Here is a 20,228-nt window from a genome sequence, read left to right as displayed (position 1 = left end):
ATGGGTGCCACTTTTGTAGAAGAAACTGTTAAGAAAGTCGATTTGATTAAAGAAAGGTTGAAAGCTGCACAAGATCGACAGCAGAAATATTACAATCAGAAGCACAGGTTCGTTGAATTTCAAGTTGGTGACTTTGTGTATGTCAAAGTCAGTCCGATGAAGGGTGTGAGCAGATTTGGCAGAGTGAGTAAGCTCAGTCCAAGGTTTATTGGACCGTTTGAAATCCTTGAGATGATTGGAAAATCTGCTTACAGATTATTGCTATCTGATCAGATGTCCGATGTGCATAATGTGTTTCACGTATCTACTTTGAGAAAGTGGATATCTGACTCTAGAAAGAAAGTTTCTGCTGATGAGATTGAGATTCAGGAGAATCTGAGCTATAAAGAAGAACCTGAGTTGATTCTAGCTTACGATGTTCGTAAGTTGAGAAGTAAACAGATTTCGATGGTTAAGGTGCAGTGGAAGCACCGAACTGCACGAGAAGCGACTTGGGAGAAAGAATCGGACATGAGGAAGTCGTACCCGTATTTATTTTGCCTGAGTTCTGATTGGACAATGTCGAGGACGATATTTTTCTGAAGTTGGGGAGATTGTAATATCAGATCTGCTCCAGGATCGTCCGGGCCGATCGAGATCGTCCCGGGACGATCAGTTCACCTTTTGTTCCAGAATCTGTACAGAAGTTACAGGAATGATTTCCTGTAGGGATCGTCCGGGCCGATCTGGGATCATCCCGGGACGATCAGTTCATGGAAAAAGTCAGAGAGCAAATCGTCCAGAAAATTAATTATCGTCCAGAGAAATCGTCCCAGGCCGATTGGATTTTGGTCAGATCGTCCAGGACGATCGTGTGATCCGCCGGGCCGATCAGAGTATTATTTAGCTGAAATCAGCTAATTTTAAAGAGAGAGAAAATCAAAATAAAATATCTTAAAGTTTTGAGGATAGAGAAAGTCGAGAGAAAACTTGGAAAAGTTGCTTTTTAGGTGACGCCGGGCCATTTTCGTCCGACGAGACAGTTCAAGAAATTGGTTTACGCAATGTAAGACACATTCCGCCTTTCTCAATTTTCAGAACGGTGAAGTTTGAACGAATTTTCTGTCCGGATTTTGTTTCCGTTAGCGAATTTCGTCCGTATTTTTCGACTGGTTCAGTTTTTACCGCGTAACTTTTGGTATGTTATTGAAGTGCCGAGTGTGCACGTTTTGATTATTTTCTGGAAAATTTTGACCGGGTAGTTTTGATTTGGCGGTGTTTTCTTTCGGCTGTAATTTCTGATAATTTTTGAATTTGTCTGGACAATAGAATAAAAGTCTTATAATGTTGTTGTGAATATTCTGTGGTAATTTGGTGAAATTCTGATTTGATGAATTTTGTGTAAATTCCGTATACTGCCGTTATGCCGCCGGATTTTCGTACGATTTCTGAAATTGTCCGGATTTGTTCTGAAATGACATGCTATTCTTGTGTGCTATAACAAGGGAGTTATAAGGGGTCAGGATCCTGTGAGATCCTGTCTATGTCAGGGAAAATCTGAAATGAGCTCTGAAATTTGTTTCTGAATATAAGTTCCGGATCCGATGATAAGTTCTGTTCTGGTACTATAAGCACATCTGTTCTGGTGCCATGAGCACAAAGGGAGGCATAAGGGGCCAGAATCTGAGAGATTCTGTCAGTGTCTGGGAAGGGAGGCATAAGGGCCAGAATCCGTTGAGATTCTATCAGTGTCAGGGAATCTATTTTGACTTTTGTTTTGTTCTGATTTTGATACGTTCTGATTTGATATATTATGAATTGATATGATATCTGATTTCCGTACGATATAAATTGATCTGATCTGTTGATTCTGATATACAATTCTGTTCTGTTCTGATATGATCTGACTCTGATTTCTGTACGATTCTATATGTTCTGATGTGATATATGCTTCAGTTCTGATTTGAGATTTAATCTGTTCTGTTCTGTCTGTTCTGTTCTGATTTGATTCATTCTGTTCTGCTCTGTCAGTTCCGCATTCTGATTTTTATACGGATTTCTATCTGATGTGTTTGATGTGGACTCTGAGGATTTTGATTGGAGGTTTGATGTCTTGCTGAGCTGTTGTAGCTCATCCTTATTTTCTGCGTGGTTTTCAGGTTCTTGGAAGGGGAAAGAAGTCCAGGAGTAGAAGTTCAGAGTCCGATTTGTTATAGGTATTGTCCTTTTGATTTTTGTACAGTCATGACTTTTCTGTTCTGCTTTTCTGTCTGAAAGTCATGAGCTGTATTTGTATATGATTCTTTTGAGCAAGAAAAAGATAGATGATCTGTTTCGCTGTATTTGATGTTTATAGTAGCTCTGTATGTGTCTGTTTCTGTATGTAATGTTTGGAAGAAAGTTCTGAAATAAATTCCAAAGCTAGATCCTGAAATCAGTTCAGTCAGTTTCAGTCTGGCCCACGACCCGATGCGAGCCGGATCCATCCCGGTCGGGTTGGGTCATGACAACGTCCACCGGTGAAAGCCCTATTTTTTGACACCGAGCCCCTCTGGCCGCTCATTCGTTTCCTTCCGTTCTCTCACCTCGCGTGTTTCGCCCGTCGCCGTCCGTCGCTCGCCGTGGATTGACGTCGCCGACGGTCACCGGACTTTGCCGAGCATCCTTTCCTCTCTTTCCTGCTCGCGCACCGCCGAGGGTCGTTCTTCGCCGACGGAAGGTATTTTGTTTCGGTTTTTTTCCTATTTCGGTTGGATTACATATAGGATCAGCCTTAAGTCCATATCTTTTTGCTTTAGTCATGGATGTTCTCACTAGACATTTGCTAGAGGATGTACCTTGGTGCATGCTTTTTGTTGATGATATTCTTCTTGTTGATAAAACTAGAGTGGGAGTTGAAGGTAAACTCTGATTATGGAGATCAACATTAGAGAGTAAAGTTTTTCGATTGAGTAGATCTAAAACGGATTATATGAAGTGCAATGTTAGTAGTAATAGACCTAGTGAGGGGATTGTGACTTTGAGCGATCAAGTCATTAATAAGAGTAACACGGCGGTTTGTAGGTGTGGAAATTTAATTTTTGACTGGGAAGGCAATTTTTTTTTTGTCAATGCTACAGGTTTTCGACGGATTTTACGCCGGAACTTCGCCGGAAAGGACGATACAACGAATTGTATCGAACGTATCGACGCCTTCGTTCCGTCGGAAACTACCGGCGCACGTTCCGGCGCTATGTCAGCCGCTTATTTCCGGCGAAGACTTTGACGCGCCCGACAAACATCAAACCGCTGTTGTCTACGATAATTGCGATGTTTTGTCCGCCTCGAGTACGGTATTACCAACGGCAGATCACGACTAAAAATTACCAGACGCAATATGGCCCGAATCTTATCCGGTGGAAGCGCTCGGTTGCACCAATGATTATTTTGCGTCTTGAGTAATGCGTCGGGAAGTGCGCCGGAAGTTTTCCGGGGCATTAGATTCCTCGGAAAAATTTATCGACGCGACCTAAACCGGCCGTAGGAATTTTGCCGAAACGCTGCGCCAAAACTTATATTTCCGTCGATATCTGTCTGTTCCGGCGGCTTTAGTCCGCATATCCTGGAGGTATGAGGGCCTTGTAGGATTTATTGAGCAATGTTTACCAACAGATACTCACACTGAAAATACTGTGATAGCCAGCACTGCCTTACTTATTTAGTGTAACTACTGAAATGCATGTTCCTGTGGATTATTTCTTATTATTGTACAGATTTTTTCGATTACTATTCAAATTTACTATTATGTATATTCTACTACTAGCCATTAGATTATTATTGATATAGATACTGAACTATTTTATACTTATCGAATTCATAACTGGTATTAAGCATGTGATATATTGAGCACGTATATATAAAATGCTAGGATAATATGTATACATTCATATATTAATTTTATTACATTGATATGATTTGGCAGTCTTTATTTTGATTTGAAATTTTACTATTTACAAATACATGATTGATTTATGAATTTGACACTCAAACTGATTACTATTTTACTAGCTTTTGTACTGTAAGTTTTACTAACTATACAATTCTACTACTATTGCAATGAATTTTACTTTTCTTATATAATTTCAATGTCATATAAAACTGCTATGATTTGATTTTACCAAGCATATTACTTTTTATCGTGCCTTTGAATTCATATATAGGTTTTTGGTGACACGCTAGGCTATTTTAAGTTCATTATATGTGGTTAAATAATTTTAGGTCAGGCATGAGAAGGAGTATGAGGCTAGTCAGATTTTTTTAGACTCCTATTTCTTTTGTTTATAAATCAGGAGTATTGTATTATGATTTTTTTAAAAATGATAGGTTTATTATTATATATATATATTGATGTTTTAAATTATAATCTTGATTGTTATTTATTATTAATATATTATATTAGATAGCTCTAGTTGTTATTTATTTAAAAGATAAATAAATAATTCATCACACACTGCTCAAGGGTACTGGAGCTCAAGATTGGGTAGAACATAAAATGTTAAGTAAACATAGTTAGTACTTTTATTTTTCTTTATTTTATATTTCTTGAGTCCAGCCACATAATAGTGTATTCAATTAAGTGACCGTGCACATACACAGGTTGAGTGAGAAAATTTTTAAAGTTAAAATTTTATACTAATCATAGTATACGACTTACAATCATACTATACGATCAGTTATAAAAATTGGGCTCAATGGTTAATTGAAAAATTAGTTTCCATAAACTAATCATACTATATGATTTGAATTATATTGTACGATTCGTTGCAATCTAAAAACTCTAGCCGCCAGCTAAATTAAGATATTCAAATTTTGATTTTTGAACTATTTGTATTGTACGATCTAATCTTAATGTATAAAAATTTAAAATCTTACTTAAATTAATCATCATAATTAGTCAATCAAATCATGATTTAATTAATAATAGTAGATCGTATTGTACGATCTTGATCTTATCATATAATATATAGCGATGAAATTTGGTCGTCCCAAAGATCGTACCAAATAAACTTCTAATTTTTAAACTAATCATATTGTATGATATTTATATCGTCTGGACGATCTACTTGAAATTAATTAATCATATTATACGATGATAGCAGTACAGGATGATTGACAAAGATGATTTATAATCATCCCAATAATTAACCTATTTGAATAGAGAGAAAGCAAACATATCATGCTAGATAATCTTTGAATCATACTATACAATGTGTTCGAAAAGTTGAACAGTTCATCTGAACAACTATTTACATCATATTGGATGGGTCTAGTTTATGAACTGATCGTACTGTATGAAGTCCAATCATACTATACGAACAGTGACGACCAACTTGTATTTTTTAGGTTTCTTGAAGCCCAATACTTAAACAATATTTTGAGAGTCTCTTTGTGACAAGAGAGAATTATGTGATTGTTGAAGGTACTCTGAGAGAGAAGCTTTTGAAAAAAAAATCAGGGTTTGAGAGGAAGGAGAAGGTGAGGTTGAGCGTGAGGGAGGAGTGTGAGGGGATCACACGGTTGCTCTGAGCTAGCTACACCCTTTCTCCTCATATGGCCTTGGTGAGTTCTTGAAGTCTCTCTTGGGAGAGAATCTTTTAAGTTAGGGTCTTGAGGTACTCTGCCTTCTCAGGAGGGAGAAAAAGGATTTGAGGTTCTCTACCTGTGAAAGGATTTCAGTTCTCTGTCATCTCAAGAAAAGAGAAAAAGGATTTGAGATTCTTTGCATGTTAAAAGATTTCAATTCTCTGCCATCTCTAGGAGGGAGAAAAAAATTTGGGGTTCTTTGCCTTCTCCAGGAGGGAGAGAGAAAAATGAATCAAGATTCAGTGCCATCACCGGGGGAGGTGACATAACTTCTAGCACTCCGTCGTATCAGGTTTGGTGAAAGTGAGTATGCAAAGGCTTCTCCAACTTATTGTGGGAGCAAAATGAGAGTCACTTTTTAGTAGTGTAATTCCCAAAGTGGAGGACTCTAGGGAGTGGATGTAGCTCAAGATTAATCGAACCATTATAAAATTTTTGATACTTTTTATTTTTAGTACTTTACTTTTCACACTTAATTTCTATGATAATTACTTAGTGAAAAGTTGAGATTAATGTTTTGTTATATTAATTAGAATTTTATCATCAGTATTTTAATTATTGTTAGCTTCTAAATAGGGTGATCAAATTGTTTATTTCAAAGTTTTAAAATAATTATAAAAAAAGAATAGATTTTCTACTTATGATTTTTTAAATTATCAATTCACCCCCCTCTTGGTGAGCCTCATGCTATCTCTGTGAGGTTTAAGAACCTTCTCAAACTTTTATTTTCTTGAGGAATATCATAACAATATGAGAAGGAACACTGGTTCTAGAGTAAGGATAAGAAATGTGCCATCTTAGATAATCTATCAACGACTACAAAATGCTATCATATCCTCAAGCTGTATTGGGAAATCATGAGATAAAATCTATCAATGACTGCAAAAATGTTATCATATCCTCAAGTTGTATGGGGCAATCCTAAGATAAAATCCATCGAGAGGTCTTCACAAGGCCTATAAGGAAAGGATAAAGTAATATATTGATAAGACTTTTCGTTTGTAACCTTGGTTTGGTTGTAGACAATGAGTTACTAATTCTTGAATATCTTATTTAAGAGAATGCCAAAAAATAACTTTTTATTAAACATATTATTTTATCTTTTCCAAAATGACCATCAACCACTTGAATGCAATTCAGTAACCACATCAAATAGTTTTTTTTATTTTGGACTCAACATCACCCTCAAATCTTGAGGCTTCAACCTTAGAAATATCTGTAAGTGTATATAGCATCATCAGGTCTAACAAAGGAAATCCTTATATGAGTCTCACCTGTCACAACCAGACATGATATGACCCAATATCACATAGGTCATACTGTATCCGATTATGGTAAGACTGACCCCAAGATTTGATTGGAAAAGTACTGAAACAAAACTTTCAATTTATATACTACGTAGAGCCACTATTGAATGTAATCTAAGGTGGAAGACTATTGAATCTCAATATAATTTTTATATATATCATTCACAATATATATAATCTAAAATCTATATACAACAGTGCTTGACAATAGATAACACACACAAAAAAAAAAAGTTAAGCCTACAAAAATAAAAACTTAAAACATACCTACAACACAGATCGGAGCATGATATCTCAACTACTCAGCTCGCTCCATACCCTTCCACAAATCTAAAAATAAAAATAAAAGCATGAATGAACTAACATGACTTAGCAAGCTATTGTAGCCAAAAATAGAAATCAATACTCAAAATCAAAAGAGAACACTATGTTGAATTATAAGCAAATATTTCATAACAGAATCCCACCTTGATAGCCTATTGGCTCCGGTATAACAACACTTAGGTAACAAAATCTCACCAGTATAATAGAATTCCATCTCGGTCGCCCACTAGCACCGGCTTGAAAAATCTCACCTTGGCTGCCCACTCGTGCCGGCGTAATAGAATCCCACATTGGTCGCCCACTGGCGCCGACGTAACATAATCCCACCTTGGCCGCCCCACTAGCATCGGCATAAAAAAAATCCCACCTCAGCCGCCCACTAGCACCGGCATCACATCACAACACTTTATAACATATTTTTTAATACATTTCATTAATTAAATCATAATAAGATTGAATTCAAATATTACCAAAATGTCCCAACAGTTGACAACAGAAATACTACCGAGTAAAAATTTACAATTTTCAAATATAACCAAATTATCGCAAATTGTGTAAAACATATTTTTGAAGCTTTAATTGAACTGAAGCACTATTTTTATATATTAAAATAAATTACTGAGAATTGAAACATCCCTGCTTTTTCAAAATCACCTAACAAAAAAAATTAAAATATACTCAAAATGTTCGTAATCACAATGTCTACAACATATAAAAAGTTACGCTGTGAAAGTTTTATCAAAATAAAGTTATCATTATTTTTCGGTAACGAAAATACAAATTTGAGCGAAAAAATAAAAAAATATATATAAAATTATTGAAATTTGAAATAGACAAAATGTAACCTATCTTAAGTCGAGCAAATTTTCCAACTTGGTCGACGGTCAAAAATTGCTCTACGTCTCCCAAAAACTAATTTCCCTTTTCTCTCTCCTCCCTTTTCTTCTCTATTCACCCAAACGTTTCTGTTAACGCAAATAACAAGGGAAAAGGGATTTTAAAGCCATTTAAATAACATGTTATGAAGCCATTTAAATAACATGTTATGCTTTTAGATATTTTATAAAATAATAATATAATAATAATATTTTAATGAATTTTCAGTATAAAATTTATAGAAATTATTTTATGGCTTAAAAAATTATAGAAAAATATCTACAAAATAAATTATTTTATTTAAATAATTCAAATAAATCGATTTACAAAACGGACGCTTGATAGTCCCAAAACCCCCACTTGTACCGTTGGTGCCAATTTCTTAAGGAATTTTTCGAGTGACCAAAATTTATGAAAAATTTTGAAAAAATAAAACACAATAATAGAAATGCTATGGAGAAGACATTTTATGATTTGGGCTAATAATAACTTATGAATAAATTCTTAAATGTTGTAGGTCAAAATATTGTTTTCAAAAATTTGAGTTATAACATCACCCATGATCCGAGCTACCAAATTGACAAGCTATGAATATAATCATAGCTAGATGCAGAGTAATACTCTACACTAGTGTTGTCTGGCTGACACTTTGCCTATATGTCATATCTGGATTTATCGAATCCATCAAATAGCTACACATAACACGTAGTTGAACAAACATGCATATAAAAATATGCATAAATGAACGCCCAAACATTACCTAAAACCATCTCTCTCGATTACAAATCAATTTATATAGCTCTATTTTATAATTAGCTTCCTCATAAACCATTACTCTGATATCAAAAAAGGATTGTAAATACCCAATCCGATATGACCCACAAACAGACAAGTCATATCATGTTAAATTGGGACATGCTAGCTCAAGATCTAAGTTTTAATGTGCTATTCAAATATCTCCTAGAAAATTACACATGAACCACATAGCTTCAAATTAGCATCAATAAATAAAATGAAATAAATTGATTCATAAATTTCCTTTAATTTTATTAAAATGTATATATAGTATCTAAAAACAAAAAAGAATTAATAAAACGAACCTATCCATAACTTTACAGCCAGGATTGCCTATATAGGAGTCCATTCGCATGTGTATTACAGGCCATGTTTAGGTCGAGTGGAAGGAGGACCACTCCTCTCTCAGAATTGTTAGTTTAAGGGACTCGCTCTAGAGCTGGAAGGAGCTTAACATTCCCCCCCCCCCCCAGTTAAGGGTGAGTTCCTCTCTTAGTTAGACATATTTTTATTCAATTAAGCTAGAATTAACTCTCCCATGTGAGATACATCAAACAGCAAATGAAACATTACCACTTCAAAAATCTCTCTCATGCCAACCCGAAGACTACATCCAAATGTTACTCATCCCTCCTCATGTCAGCGGGATGACTCTAGATCATCATCAGACCTATCTTGCCTCGTCATTCTCAACTGTTATTCTATCTTTCATATTAGGGACACAATCTTCATTTCCTTCGGAACCCTACAAAAAGGGAAAGAGGGACAATAGAAAAAAGTTTTTTTCTTTCTTTCAACACATTTACAAGAATAAATTACTAGCCCAAAATGAAGCCATTATTGTTATAGCCCTAATTGCTAACTACCAGATTAGTAGCATTTTGATTGATATGAAAAGTTTGATAAACATAACCTTCAAGTTAGTATTCAATAAAATGAATATACTCATTTCTTAACTCATCCTTACTAAGGATGCCTTTTCAGATTCTAAGGGGAATACAATGAAATTTAAGGAATAATCACCCTACCAGTCACCTAAGATAAAATAAATCATCAATATATGATTAATGTAAATAATGTTATATTTTATAAGTTAAATTTTTAATAAAACTGTGTTGTTTTAGTTGTGTTGTACAGGAAAAATAAAGGAAAGGCATAAAATTCTAAGTATTATACATCACGGTGGAGTTGGACACTATATCGCCGTGACACCATCACTGACATCGCCGGAGCATCTAATATAGACATGGAGGCTCCTTATCTCTGTTTGACATCATAACGATGTTGGAGGAGTCAGCACTGTAAAGCTCAGTCTCTATTTGCACAGCGCTACGGTGCCAATTTATAGTGTCGTCATGCTAATAGGAGTGTTATATGGACGCCTTAGTGCTCAACCGTTAGTAGTGTCGCAACGCTATTTTTATAATCGACCAAGGTACAATATATCGATAAAGTGACACATCATTTCATTAAACGATGGGTCCATATCAGCAAGTGCCACTAAGGAAGAAATTCTTCAACGCTACGACGTTAATTCATTTTGTGGATGCCAAAACACAACTGTTTAAAGTGCCACAACATTAGAATCTATTTTATGTATTTTTTATAAATAGTTTGTTTGTAATACTAGTAAGGGAGTTTAGTCACATAGTTAATTTCAAACTTCATAGTGCTTCTCTATAATTTTCTTATGAGTGACAACTAAGAGAATTCAGGGAGTATTTGATCAACTTCATAAGAGTGTTTGGTCAATATTTATGAAAGTAATTATGTTAGTTCAATGAGTAGTGTAGAGGAGATCATTGAACACATCTAGTGATATCTTTTCTTTGTTCTTTTGTTCAATTAATAAAAATAAGTTTACTTCACTTATTCTTTATGTCTGACTAAATTATCTTCATCAATAATTTAATGATGTTTTTAATATACAAGATCTTCATTTAATACACATAATGGTTATATATATATATCTGTAGCATATGAATATGAAAGCAGGCATAACAAGGTTTATTGTATTGATATGATGTAAGTATAGGCAAAGTGCTTGACATATATGAAATTTATATAGATGAATTATATTGAGAGGGTTTTAACAATCATATTTTACCCACTCTTCTAAGATTTTCATAGGGCGATAGAATATGTGAGTTTAGAGTGGTATTGCGGTTAGAAGGTTTAATATATCATTTGTCTCTTCAAACTCAATTGAGTAGTCGGTGATGCATATACTCCGAATAACATCAATATAAAAGAGAATAATTAGAAAATATATTGTATTTATATTCCATCAATCTATAATATTTCATCCAAATAGTGTTTCATTTATTTTTTTATTTTAAATTAAGTGATTGAATCACGATTAAAACTTAATTTTATTGAGTAAGATAATTATTGTAATTTTAGTAGACAGTACTAGTATTTGCAAGTAAATATTCTTCATCATATCGCGGGATCGTTACTATCCTCTATCACTATATTACTTGATTCGACACTTCTACTTACATATATTAAGTGTGATTTTTATAATTTTTATATTAAAAAAAACCTAAGCATTATAATTAAAATTTTGTTATAATAAATTAAAATTTTTAATTAATTTAAAATCAATATAATACACGACAAAAAAATGTTCATGTTATAATGAAAGAGGATCAATTAATTTGTGCCCGTTAAATATAAGGGAAATTACATATATATCACTTTATTTCATGCTTTTTATATGTCTAATACCCAAAATTTTAATATTAGAAGCATACCAACTATAGAGCAAATATGGGTGCATGAAATAAAATATTAAAGTTTATAGGGTGGTATTGGTGGTAAGAATGAAATATACGAGAGATATATATTTGATAGTAAAATTTTATATGAATGATTGGAATATAATATTAAAATTTTAGGAGTTAGATTTCTAAATAGCATGAAATAAAATGACTTATATAATAAAATAATTTCTGGCTCCGCGGCTGCCACTTTCGAACGGGAAATTATTGGGTCAGGTCACCCGACGTGTTCGGAGCCCAATGAAAATGCGCCACATCACCTCCTACTCGGTATTGAGCTAGGTATTGAGCAGTACCAAACATTACCGAGCTCAGTACTGCTCGGTACCGAGCTCAGTACTGCTCGATACTCAGTACTTCACAGTATCGAGCTCAATACTCTGAATACCGAAACTGATCTGGTGACCTTACCCAATAATTTTCCCCTTGGAACCCAATCAAACCCCAATCCCAAAACTTCTCCCCTTCGCCTTTCAAGAGCTTCTCGGCTCGCCCATGAGCAGACATGGCGTGGCGCTTCCTTTGGTTTCAGTTGCTAAGAAAAGCCCCTTCGCCTCTTCTTCTGCTTTCCTCTCGTTCAAATCTTTCCTCACCTCCGCTCTTTTCTCCAAGGTCTATATACTCTTGTCACTTCATTGCCTTCGCTTTCGTTTGATGCCGTCTTCATCACTAATCTCTCTCTCTCTGTCTAGGAACGTTCTTCTCTCCTATCTCAACAGCGCCAATTCCTTCGATTCATGCAATTGCTCGATTTTCGCGAGGGTTTTGAGCTCCGGGTCGGTGAATCTCGTGCTATCTGATGGAAAGCCGAAGTTCGAAATCCACGAAATGGACCCGCTGAAGAAGGAGAAGTGGAAGAGTAAGAAACGGCTGAAGATGCAGAGGAAGAGAGAGAAGAGAAAGAGGAAGGAAGCAAACAAGAGGGACCCGCGTCGTATTGGACCAAAGCGGAAGAAGAAGCAGAAGTTCCCCAATGCTGAAGCCCGGATCAAGTACAAGATTGAGAAGGTGATTTTGCATATCAACTTCTACTGTTTTTTTTTTTTTTTTTTTTTTTTTTTTTTTTTGTGAACGGTAGCATCTTTATCATATAATTTGATTTTCTGAAAATTGTTTTGTTCAGGGTTTGGGGTATATTTCGGACTTTATGTTATGCAACTTTGCTAGATACAGGACTTACTCCATATATAACCCATTCATACTCTTTTTGAAACCATAAAGGCAACCGAGATGGGTATTGCTGCAAAGTGGGTAGTCTGTGGCACTATGATTCATGACACGGCAGTTTCAAGTTTCCATAAAATCTTTGCTGATCATAAATTGCGAATTCATTGTTCAGAGAAGCCCCTAAATTTATTTCCACTTTTCTCTTTCACGATTCTGTTTTCCTGATAACCACCTTTTTTTTACAGTCATTCATCCCTACATGCCTAGTAATGCAAAATCCTGATAAGTGATCTCTGCTAGCTATTTTAATATTTATTTATTGAAGAGCCAAGGTTTTAAAATTATTTTTGAGAGAAAAAACTATCGCAGAATTAGAAGCAATATGAAAAGTCAGGGGTTGTTTGGCAACAAGTAGGATTTAACTAAAAAATGCTCTTAATTGCTTTATGAAAAAGATGGATCATAAGTTGAAGGCACACAACAAGTACTCAAAACCACATCAACCAAATTTTATGCAGATGTAATAAACGAACTACAAACTAGATGCAAGTAATGTAGAAATCGATTCAATGTGTGGAATCAAAGACTAATACTATATGCATGCAGAGATATAGGGAGTATGATGCACAGAATGAGTATGAACTAGTAGAAATGAATGTATGGCTTTTTTGCTAAACTTTGAATGAGCGTATTCCCTGATATTAGCAAGCAAACACTTGTTGTATTATGCACTCGTACAAGTGACACCACGCAAGTTGTCCAGTAGATATAATGATAATGTAAGTAAATGTAGGTATGAAATAATACAATGTGCGATATGTTATGATGCGCGTAGTCTAAGCATTATATTATCTATATGATACTCAACCCACAACTATACAAATTTGATATCAATTTGATCAACCCTATAAGTAGAGTTTGTAATGTTGTTGATTAAAAAGACTAAGCTATTATGAGTAAAAAGATTATAAGCACAATTATGTGAGTTCATTACACTATGCAAACTAATAAAATTACTTCTTACAAAACATGAAAACACGTGTCCAAATAATGATGCTATAAAGAATTGAATAAATTTATATTTATATATATGATAGATAAATAATTTTATTCTACTCTATACAAAATAACTAGAGCAAATATTGCATTCGACATAAGTATGATAGCATAAATTACAATATACATAAATATGCATAAAAGGTAAGTCTAAGTTGCAGAGTTATTGCATTTAAAATATTTAGATAGTTCGACCACCCATGATCTATATTCACATCTAGCACAACTTGGTACTAGGATTCCTATTTGAGTTTGCTGCTACAAGCAATCTCCTTCACTTCATGTGTAGGGAAAAAAAAATTGGTACTTCCTCTTTTTTTCTAGGGAAAGAGACCTCACTTACTCATTTTGAGCAATAGTACCACTAAATGATTCTACTTCAAAGTGTCACTACTAACACACTCTACTTAGTCATAATGTTCCTATTTCAAGGCTAGAAATCGATCACTCTCAGCACAATTCACCAGGTAATGTAGACTCTTCTTAATATAAACCAAAGCTCTCAACTTTGTTGAACTTTGGAGGTATTTTAATACTATAACCTATAATTAAGGTTTGCACAAAGCTTGATTGCAAAATAATCACAATAAGAGCAATTAAATAAAATACAAATCCTAAAAGATTTAGTAAGGATCACTGTACAAAGAGCCAAAGGAGATTTTGATGTTGATGATGAACACATGGATTATTTCTCCTATTTGTCCTCTTTAAAATAGTGGAATTTAAGCTTTTTAAATCTATCATATCATCATTAGGATATTCTTTGTGAAACCATTTGGTATATATGACCATTAGCATTGTTAAAAATATGCTCAATTACTATACTAATTATTAATAATTATTGCACTTGTTTACGTGCTAGAAAATTTATGTCGGTACAATGTATTTTTTATGTCTTAGTTTTGGACAAAAATTTAGCACGCACAAATACAAGTTGTAATAGATAAAAAAATTTTATGTGAAAAATCTAGGCATGAAAAAAATTACAAGGGTTGGCCCAGTTGAAAACCCCACTATATAATAAGAGATACAAAAATTATTTCTTCCTCACAGTTGAAGAGGTGGGATTATATTAAAAATAATTGTCTGGTTTCCATTATAAGGACTACATAATTCAATTGTCTGCAAGTTAAAAACCCAACAAAAAAGGTTAGATCTTTATACTAGTCTGGAGATGATGGCGACAATTGCTGATGGTCCCAATAGCAGGAAAATGCAAAAAATCACTTTAGCTCTCTTTGTTCTTCTTTTTCTCTTTTGTAGAGAATGGGATATGCATTATATTGTACAATCTATAGATAGCAAATGATCTTTCATTGAATGATTTACAATGGCTAGATAATGGCTACTGAGTAATTAATGATCCTACAATACAATCATCATCACATTATATGATACATATCATAATGTATGATTTGTGTTATCCATTATGATCCCTATATATCAAATTGAATGTAAATTTAAATATATGGTTCAATACATATATTATGTTGTACGATTAGATTGTGTGGTCTGATGTGATGTTATTAGAATTTTTTTTTTGCATATTAATTTTTTAGTTAACATACAAGTATATGTGTTTCTTAAGATAGTTTATGTTTATGCCTATAAATAAAATATTTTAGCAAATTTTAGCTTATGTATCCATCACTCCTTAGCATACTTTGTAAATATTATCTTAAACTTCTTTTTGAAAGCTAAGCATTGACTAGACTTTGAACAAACTTAAATTTTGACTTTGCGCTTGAGTCTTCTTGATTTTGGTGCTCTTGAGTTCGCCTCCAAGTGAGTAAAGCTCCATTTTGGTCTAGCAACCCGATGTCATCTTTGCCATGGTTACTATCATAAGAACAATCTATAGAAGCACTTGTCAACCCACTTTGATGACACGCCACAAAAGAGGGAGGGTGGGAGGGAAAAAAATAGTTATTTATTTTAAAGCAAGTATAAGAAAAACAAGGCAGAATTGTGTTGCTTTGTTCCTTTACATGCGGTGAATGTCTTATTGTGCTAGATTATGGGACATTGTTTTACAGCTCATTGGTATCTTAGACACGCAGAATCTGTTTTCTATTTTCACACATTCAATTAGGCTATGCTACTATGTTCCTAGACCGCATCAATGAAATTTTGAAGTTGCCTGTGTATTGTCATTGAAAAACTTTCAAAATCTGCTAAAATTCCTAGAAGATCTGAATAAAAGATGGATACCATTAGGGCTGCAAACGAACCAAGCCGAGCCGAGTATATGAGTGTTCATATTTGTGTTCATTTAATATCAGCTTGTTCAAGTTTGGTTCATATTTGTTCGAGCTTTATTGTTTGTGTTCATGTTTGGTTCATTTAAATTAATGAGTGTTCATGTTCGGTTCATGTTCAGTTCATGTTCCGTTTGGTTCGCTTGCAACCCTAGATACCATCCAACCTCAAAGCATCATTTTAAGCCGCATTTTTTTATTGCAAAGGATTGTTTGCGATGTCAGTAAGGACAGGCCAACATATTAGGTTGGAAACAAGTCATGCTTGTCTATTATTCTCCAAGGTAATGCCATGTACTTCGTAAGTGAATCTTAGTATGAAAGTATACAGTGTTAAGTCCTATCATAGACTTGTCTCTTTGTTCTCTTTTGGAGATTTTTAAATTACTGCATTGAACCATTCTATTTCCTTCTTGAAGTTTTCATGGAGGAAATTCATGTCATGCATTGTCTTGTTTTCTAAAGATTTATACATGGGATACTGGCATTTAGGATTAGTAATTTCTTACAAGACTTATGGCTTACTTTCTTGTGATCCTAAATTCCTAATTTTCAACTTTGCAGGCCAAAGTAAAGGAAGCGTTTTTGATAGAAAAGCTTAAGAAGTATGAAGTTCCCCAAGTTCAAGGTCCTTGCCCAGATGAAGATAACTTAACAGGAGAGGAAAGATTCTACATGAAAAAGATGGCACAAAAAAGTTCTAATTATGTGCCAATTGGAAGGAGAGGCGTATTTGGAGGAGTAATTCTTAACATGCATTTGCATTGGAAAAAACATGAAACAGTTAAAGTTCTTTGCAAACCCTGCAAGCCAGGTCAGGTTCATGAATATGTTAAAGAGTTAGCTAGGCTGAGTGGTGGAGTTCCTATTGAAATTATTGGAAATGATACGATAATATTTTATCGAGGGAAGAACTATGTGCAGCCAGAAGTTATGTCCCCCATTGATACGTTATCTAAGAAAAGAGTATGTTTTTGTTGACTGAATTAGTTTTTTTTTTTAATCTTATTCTAATCATTTTAAATTTCTCTTCTGTTTTTTGAGCACTTAAATTTTATGAATCTAATGCTCCAGGCACTTGAAAAATCAAAGTATGAGCAATCACTGGAAACTGTGAGGAGATTTATTTCAATAGCTGAGAAGGAACTAGAGCTTTACTACAGACATATTGCACTTTACGGTGACCCAAATACACGAAATGCAGATTTTGTATACGGTAGTGACAGAAAGAATCCCCCAAAATTAAAAAAAATAGGTTCAGGATTGGTTGCAGATGAAAATGCTCCTCATTGTAGCAAAACTTTATCAGAAGATTCTCTAGATGAAATTACTTCAAACGATGAAAATATTAGTGCGGATGAGGCTGATTCTGATGACCATTACCTCGCCGGAACTGGAGCAGATTCTGATGATGAAAATGTCACAGGAACTGAAACTGATTCTGATCATGAGAGTCCATCCCGGATTGAAGTTCATTCTGATGATGATCTTGAAGAAATTAGGGTTGGTTTTGATGATGGATTATCAGATAATTTCTCAGATACAATCCATCAAGCTTGAGAATTACTCTAATAAACTTTATCGTTTGGCAGGGATTCAAAGATAATTTGAATTTCTTTTTTTGAACAAAATTCCTTATCATCCTTTTTACTCACATCTTATCTGCTTTTCATTGGTGCCTATGAAAGTTAAGTGCAACAAAGAGAGCCAAGGCAAATTCATTTTTTATAGTTCCATCATCCTCCATTCTTTATTTTTGTTCCTTTTCTTCCTCTTTTGATTTAATGGATTCTAATCTCATGAAGGTGATTCATGTTCTGCTGTAGAAAAAATGCATAAAGAAAATTACAATCATATCCTATTTTATGCAAAAGGAACTGGAATGCATGTAGTAGAGGTTTTTGCGTCTAATGAGGAAAGGTGTGGGGTTTCAAAGATGCTGAACAGAGCAAGCTGAACTCAAAGCTGTCACCGGTGCTGCAACTTGCTACGTGCTACAAAGGTTTTTCTTCCTTTCTTCTATTCCTCTTACCATCTTCCACTGCATCCGATAAAAAAACTTTCCTTATTTTGATTAAAGAGTAAGAATTTAGTTTTTCACAATATTAGCAATGTTTGGCTTGGTCAAAAACTAATTAAGCATTTGAGAATTTTCTTTTAAATAGCAAGTAATCATATGTTACTTTATTTTGCTTTTGTCATTTTACTTGAGCCATTGAAATTACAGTTCCCTTAGAGGTTACTGAGTAATGTAAAATAATTATTGATGAGATGTTATTTCTTTAATCAAACACTTGTCAGATATTATTGTCAGGAAAATCATTATTGATGCAATAATAAACTTTTAATGGTGGTGAAAGTAGAATTTAGGTTTGCCTTCATTGCAATGTGTTTGCATGTTATGATTAGAAATGCACTGTTTCAAGTTCTGGTGTCGTTATTGAGTACCATTAAATGACAAGAAAGTAGTTGAGATGCGTTAAATTGCAAATCTTCCATTGAAGTTCCTTTTCCTGCCACAAACACTTATTCTTAATCTTGTTTCAAAATTCACTAAAAATATATTTCTTTTGTGAACATATTGATGATTCAGACTTTGTTTGGGATGGCTTTCTTACTGTTTTTTCAATCATCTTTTTAGTATAAAAATTTTAATTTTTAAATTAAAAAGCTGTTTTAAGAAGCAATAAAAAAATCGTCTCAAATGAAACCTCAATCTGATTACCGAACAAATTTGTGAACCTAAATGCTTAATGATGATCCTTTCCGTAGTAGCCATGAAAGTGCTGCATATATGTATGTTCTAATAAATAATGGTCCTTTCTAAATCTGCTTCAAAGTTCTGGATTGTATAAGAGATTCTGCTTGCTATTATTTTTTCTTCATGTTAATATATGTTTGTCGCTTCACCGCAGGGTCAAGATTCTCATGTTGCAAGGGAGGAATATAAACTGCAGATTATAATTTTTTCTTTCTATCTGCAACATATTTTTGGCATATCTATCAGTGTATGTTTCATTCCTCAGACAATGAACAGAATAAGCAAAATTTTTTCTTTAGCATTTTTGGCCCTTCTGGTGTGATGCCCTGGAGAATTAAGTGTATGTTGTTATCACATAACATTTGCTATTGAAGTTTCACTTGTTCTTAAATTTCACTAATTATTAACATTCGGTTCAGAATTATTACTTATGCTTAATTTATAGATATAATAACATATGCAAGAAAATGATTAAAATACACGTCTTAATGTCTGCTTATAACTCCATTTTTTTATGTCTTTCTTTAATCTCATACACCTCCATCTAGTAAGTGGGGTAAGAATCAAAATATAACATTATCGCATTATCTCTCACACCCGTTTTTAGCAAGTGGGGTTAGAACTTCTCTTACATCTGCTGCCTTATAGATAACGGGACATACCAATCTGTCTCCATGAACTCTTTCCAAGAAATCTTTGTATTCGCTCTTCTTTGAAATTTCTCACTTTGTTGACCTACCCACTAGCGCTCGGCTTCTCCATCCAGAAGGAATACTGCTAAGGGCACCATCCTACTTTTAAGATATTACATACTATCAAATAATTTCTCCAACCTCAACAACCAATCCTCTACAGTCTAAGGATCTATGGCTCTTTGAAATCGGGGAGGTTTCAGTCTAAAAAATTGCTGCAAATGACGGTCTATCTCATCTCCCTTTCACAACTAACATTTTGCTTTGGCTTCTCCCATCAACTGTGATACTAGCCTAGCAAACTACATAATTGAATCTAATGCTACAACTTCTTTTGTACTATAGATTGTAACAGCTCTAGAATTCTGCCCATATGCTATTTTAGGATCTTGAGAGTCCATTCACAACAACGCTTCAAATTATTCAAAACAAAAAGGTATTCAATAACGACCTTAATGACTTACAATTAATCTTATAGAAATAAACATTAACTACCTAATATCTTTTACTTTACAAATCATTTCCTACAGCTCTGGTATTGATTTCCTCTCAACCGTTGTTGTGATACCACTCTATAATACCCTAAGACCAGAAAATGAATTTAAACC

At 34.0% G+C, this 20,228-nt stretch overlaps 1 protein-coding gene across 3 annotated transcripts; it reads left to right on the top strand.

The window, feature by feature from the left end:
- The first annotated feature begins 12,104 nt into the window (after window positions 1–12,104).
- On the top strand, window positions 12,105–19,352 carry LOC110106513 (uncharacterized CRM domain-containing protein At3g25440, chloroplastic). 3 transcript variants are annotated; one of them, XM_028692049.1, is made up of 5 exons: window positions 12,105–12,298; window positions 12,406–12,694; window positions 16,732–17,133; window positions 17,242–18,169; window positions 19,083–19,352. In XM_028692049.1, exons 1-4 carry the CDS (start codon window positions 12,192–12,194, stop codon window positions 17,725–17,727), a joined length of 1,284 nt encoding a protein of 427 aa, XP_028547882.1. In that variant the 5' UTR covers window positions 12,105–12,191; the 3' UTR covers window positions 17,728–18,169; window positions 19,083–19,352. The 3 variants fall into 3 exon arrangements, with proteins under 3 accessions (XP_028547882.1, XP_020692103.1, XP_028547881.1); XM_020836444.2 differs by having other exon boundaries at window positions 12,379–12,694; XM_028692048.1 differs by having other exon boundaries at window positions 12,105–12,694.
- The last annotated feature ends 876 nt before the right edge of the window (window positions 19,353–20,228 follow it).

The sequence above is a fragment of the Dendrobium catenatum genome, unplaced genomic scaffold (genome assembly GCF_001605985.2).
Source record: "Dendrobium catenatum unplaced genomic scaffold, ASM160598v2 original_scaffold_109426, whole genome shotgun sequence".
Taxonomy (NCBI): Eukaryota; Viridiplantae; Streptophyta; class Magnoliopsida; order Asparagales; family Orchidaceae; genus Dendrobium; species Dendrobium catenatum.
Note: the sequence above shows the minus strand (reverse complement) of the source record. Positions and strands in the feature narration are given on the sequence as shown.

Bases quoted from the DNA above. Each gene is read 5' to 3' on its own strand.
- LOC110106513 (XM_028692048.1), top strand. From the start codon at position 12,182: ATGAGCAGACATGGCGTGGCGCTTCCTTTGGTTTCAGTTGCTAAGAAA. The intron at 12,695-16,731 runs GTGATTTTGCAT...TCAACTTTGCAG, and splicing joins TCAAGTACAAGATTGAGAAG to GCCAAAGTAAAGGAAGCGTT. The intron at 17,134-17,241 runs GTATGTTTTTGT...CTAATGCTCCAG, and splicing joins ATACGTTATCTAAGAAAAGA to GCACTTGAAAAATCAAAGTA.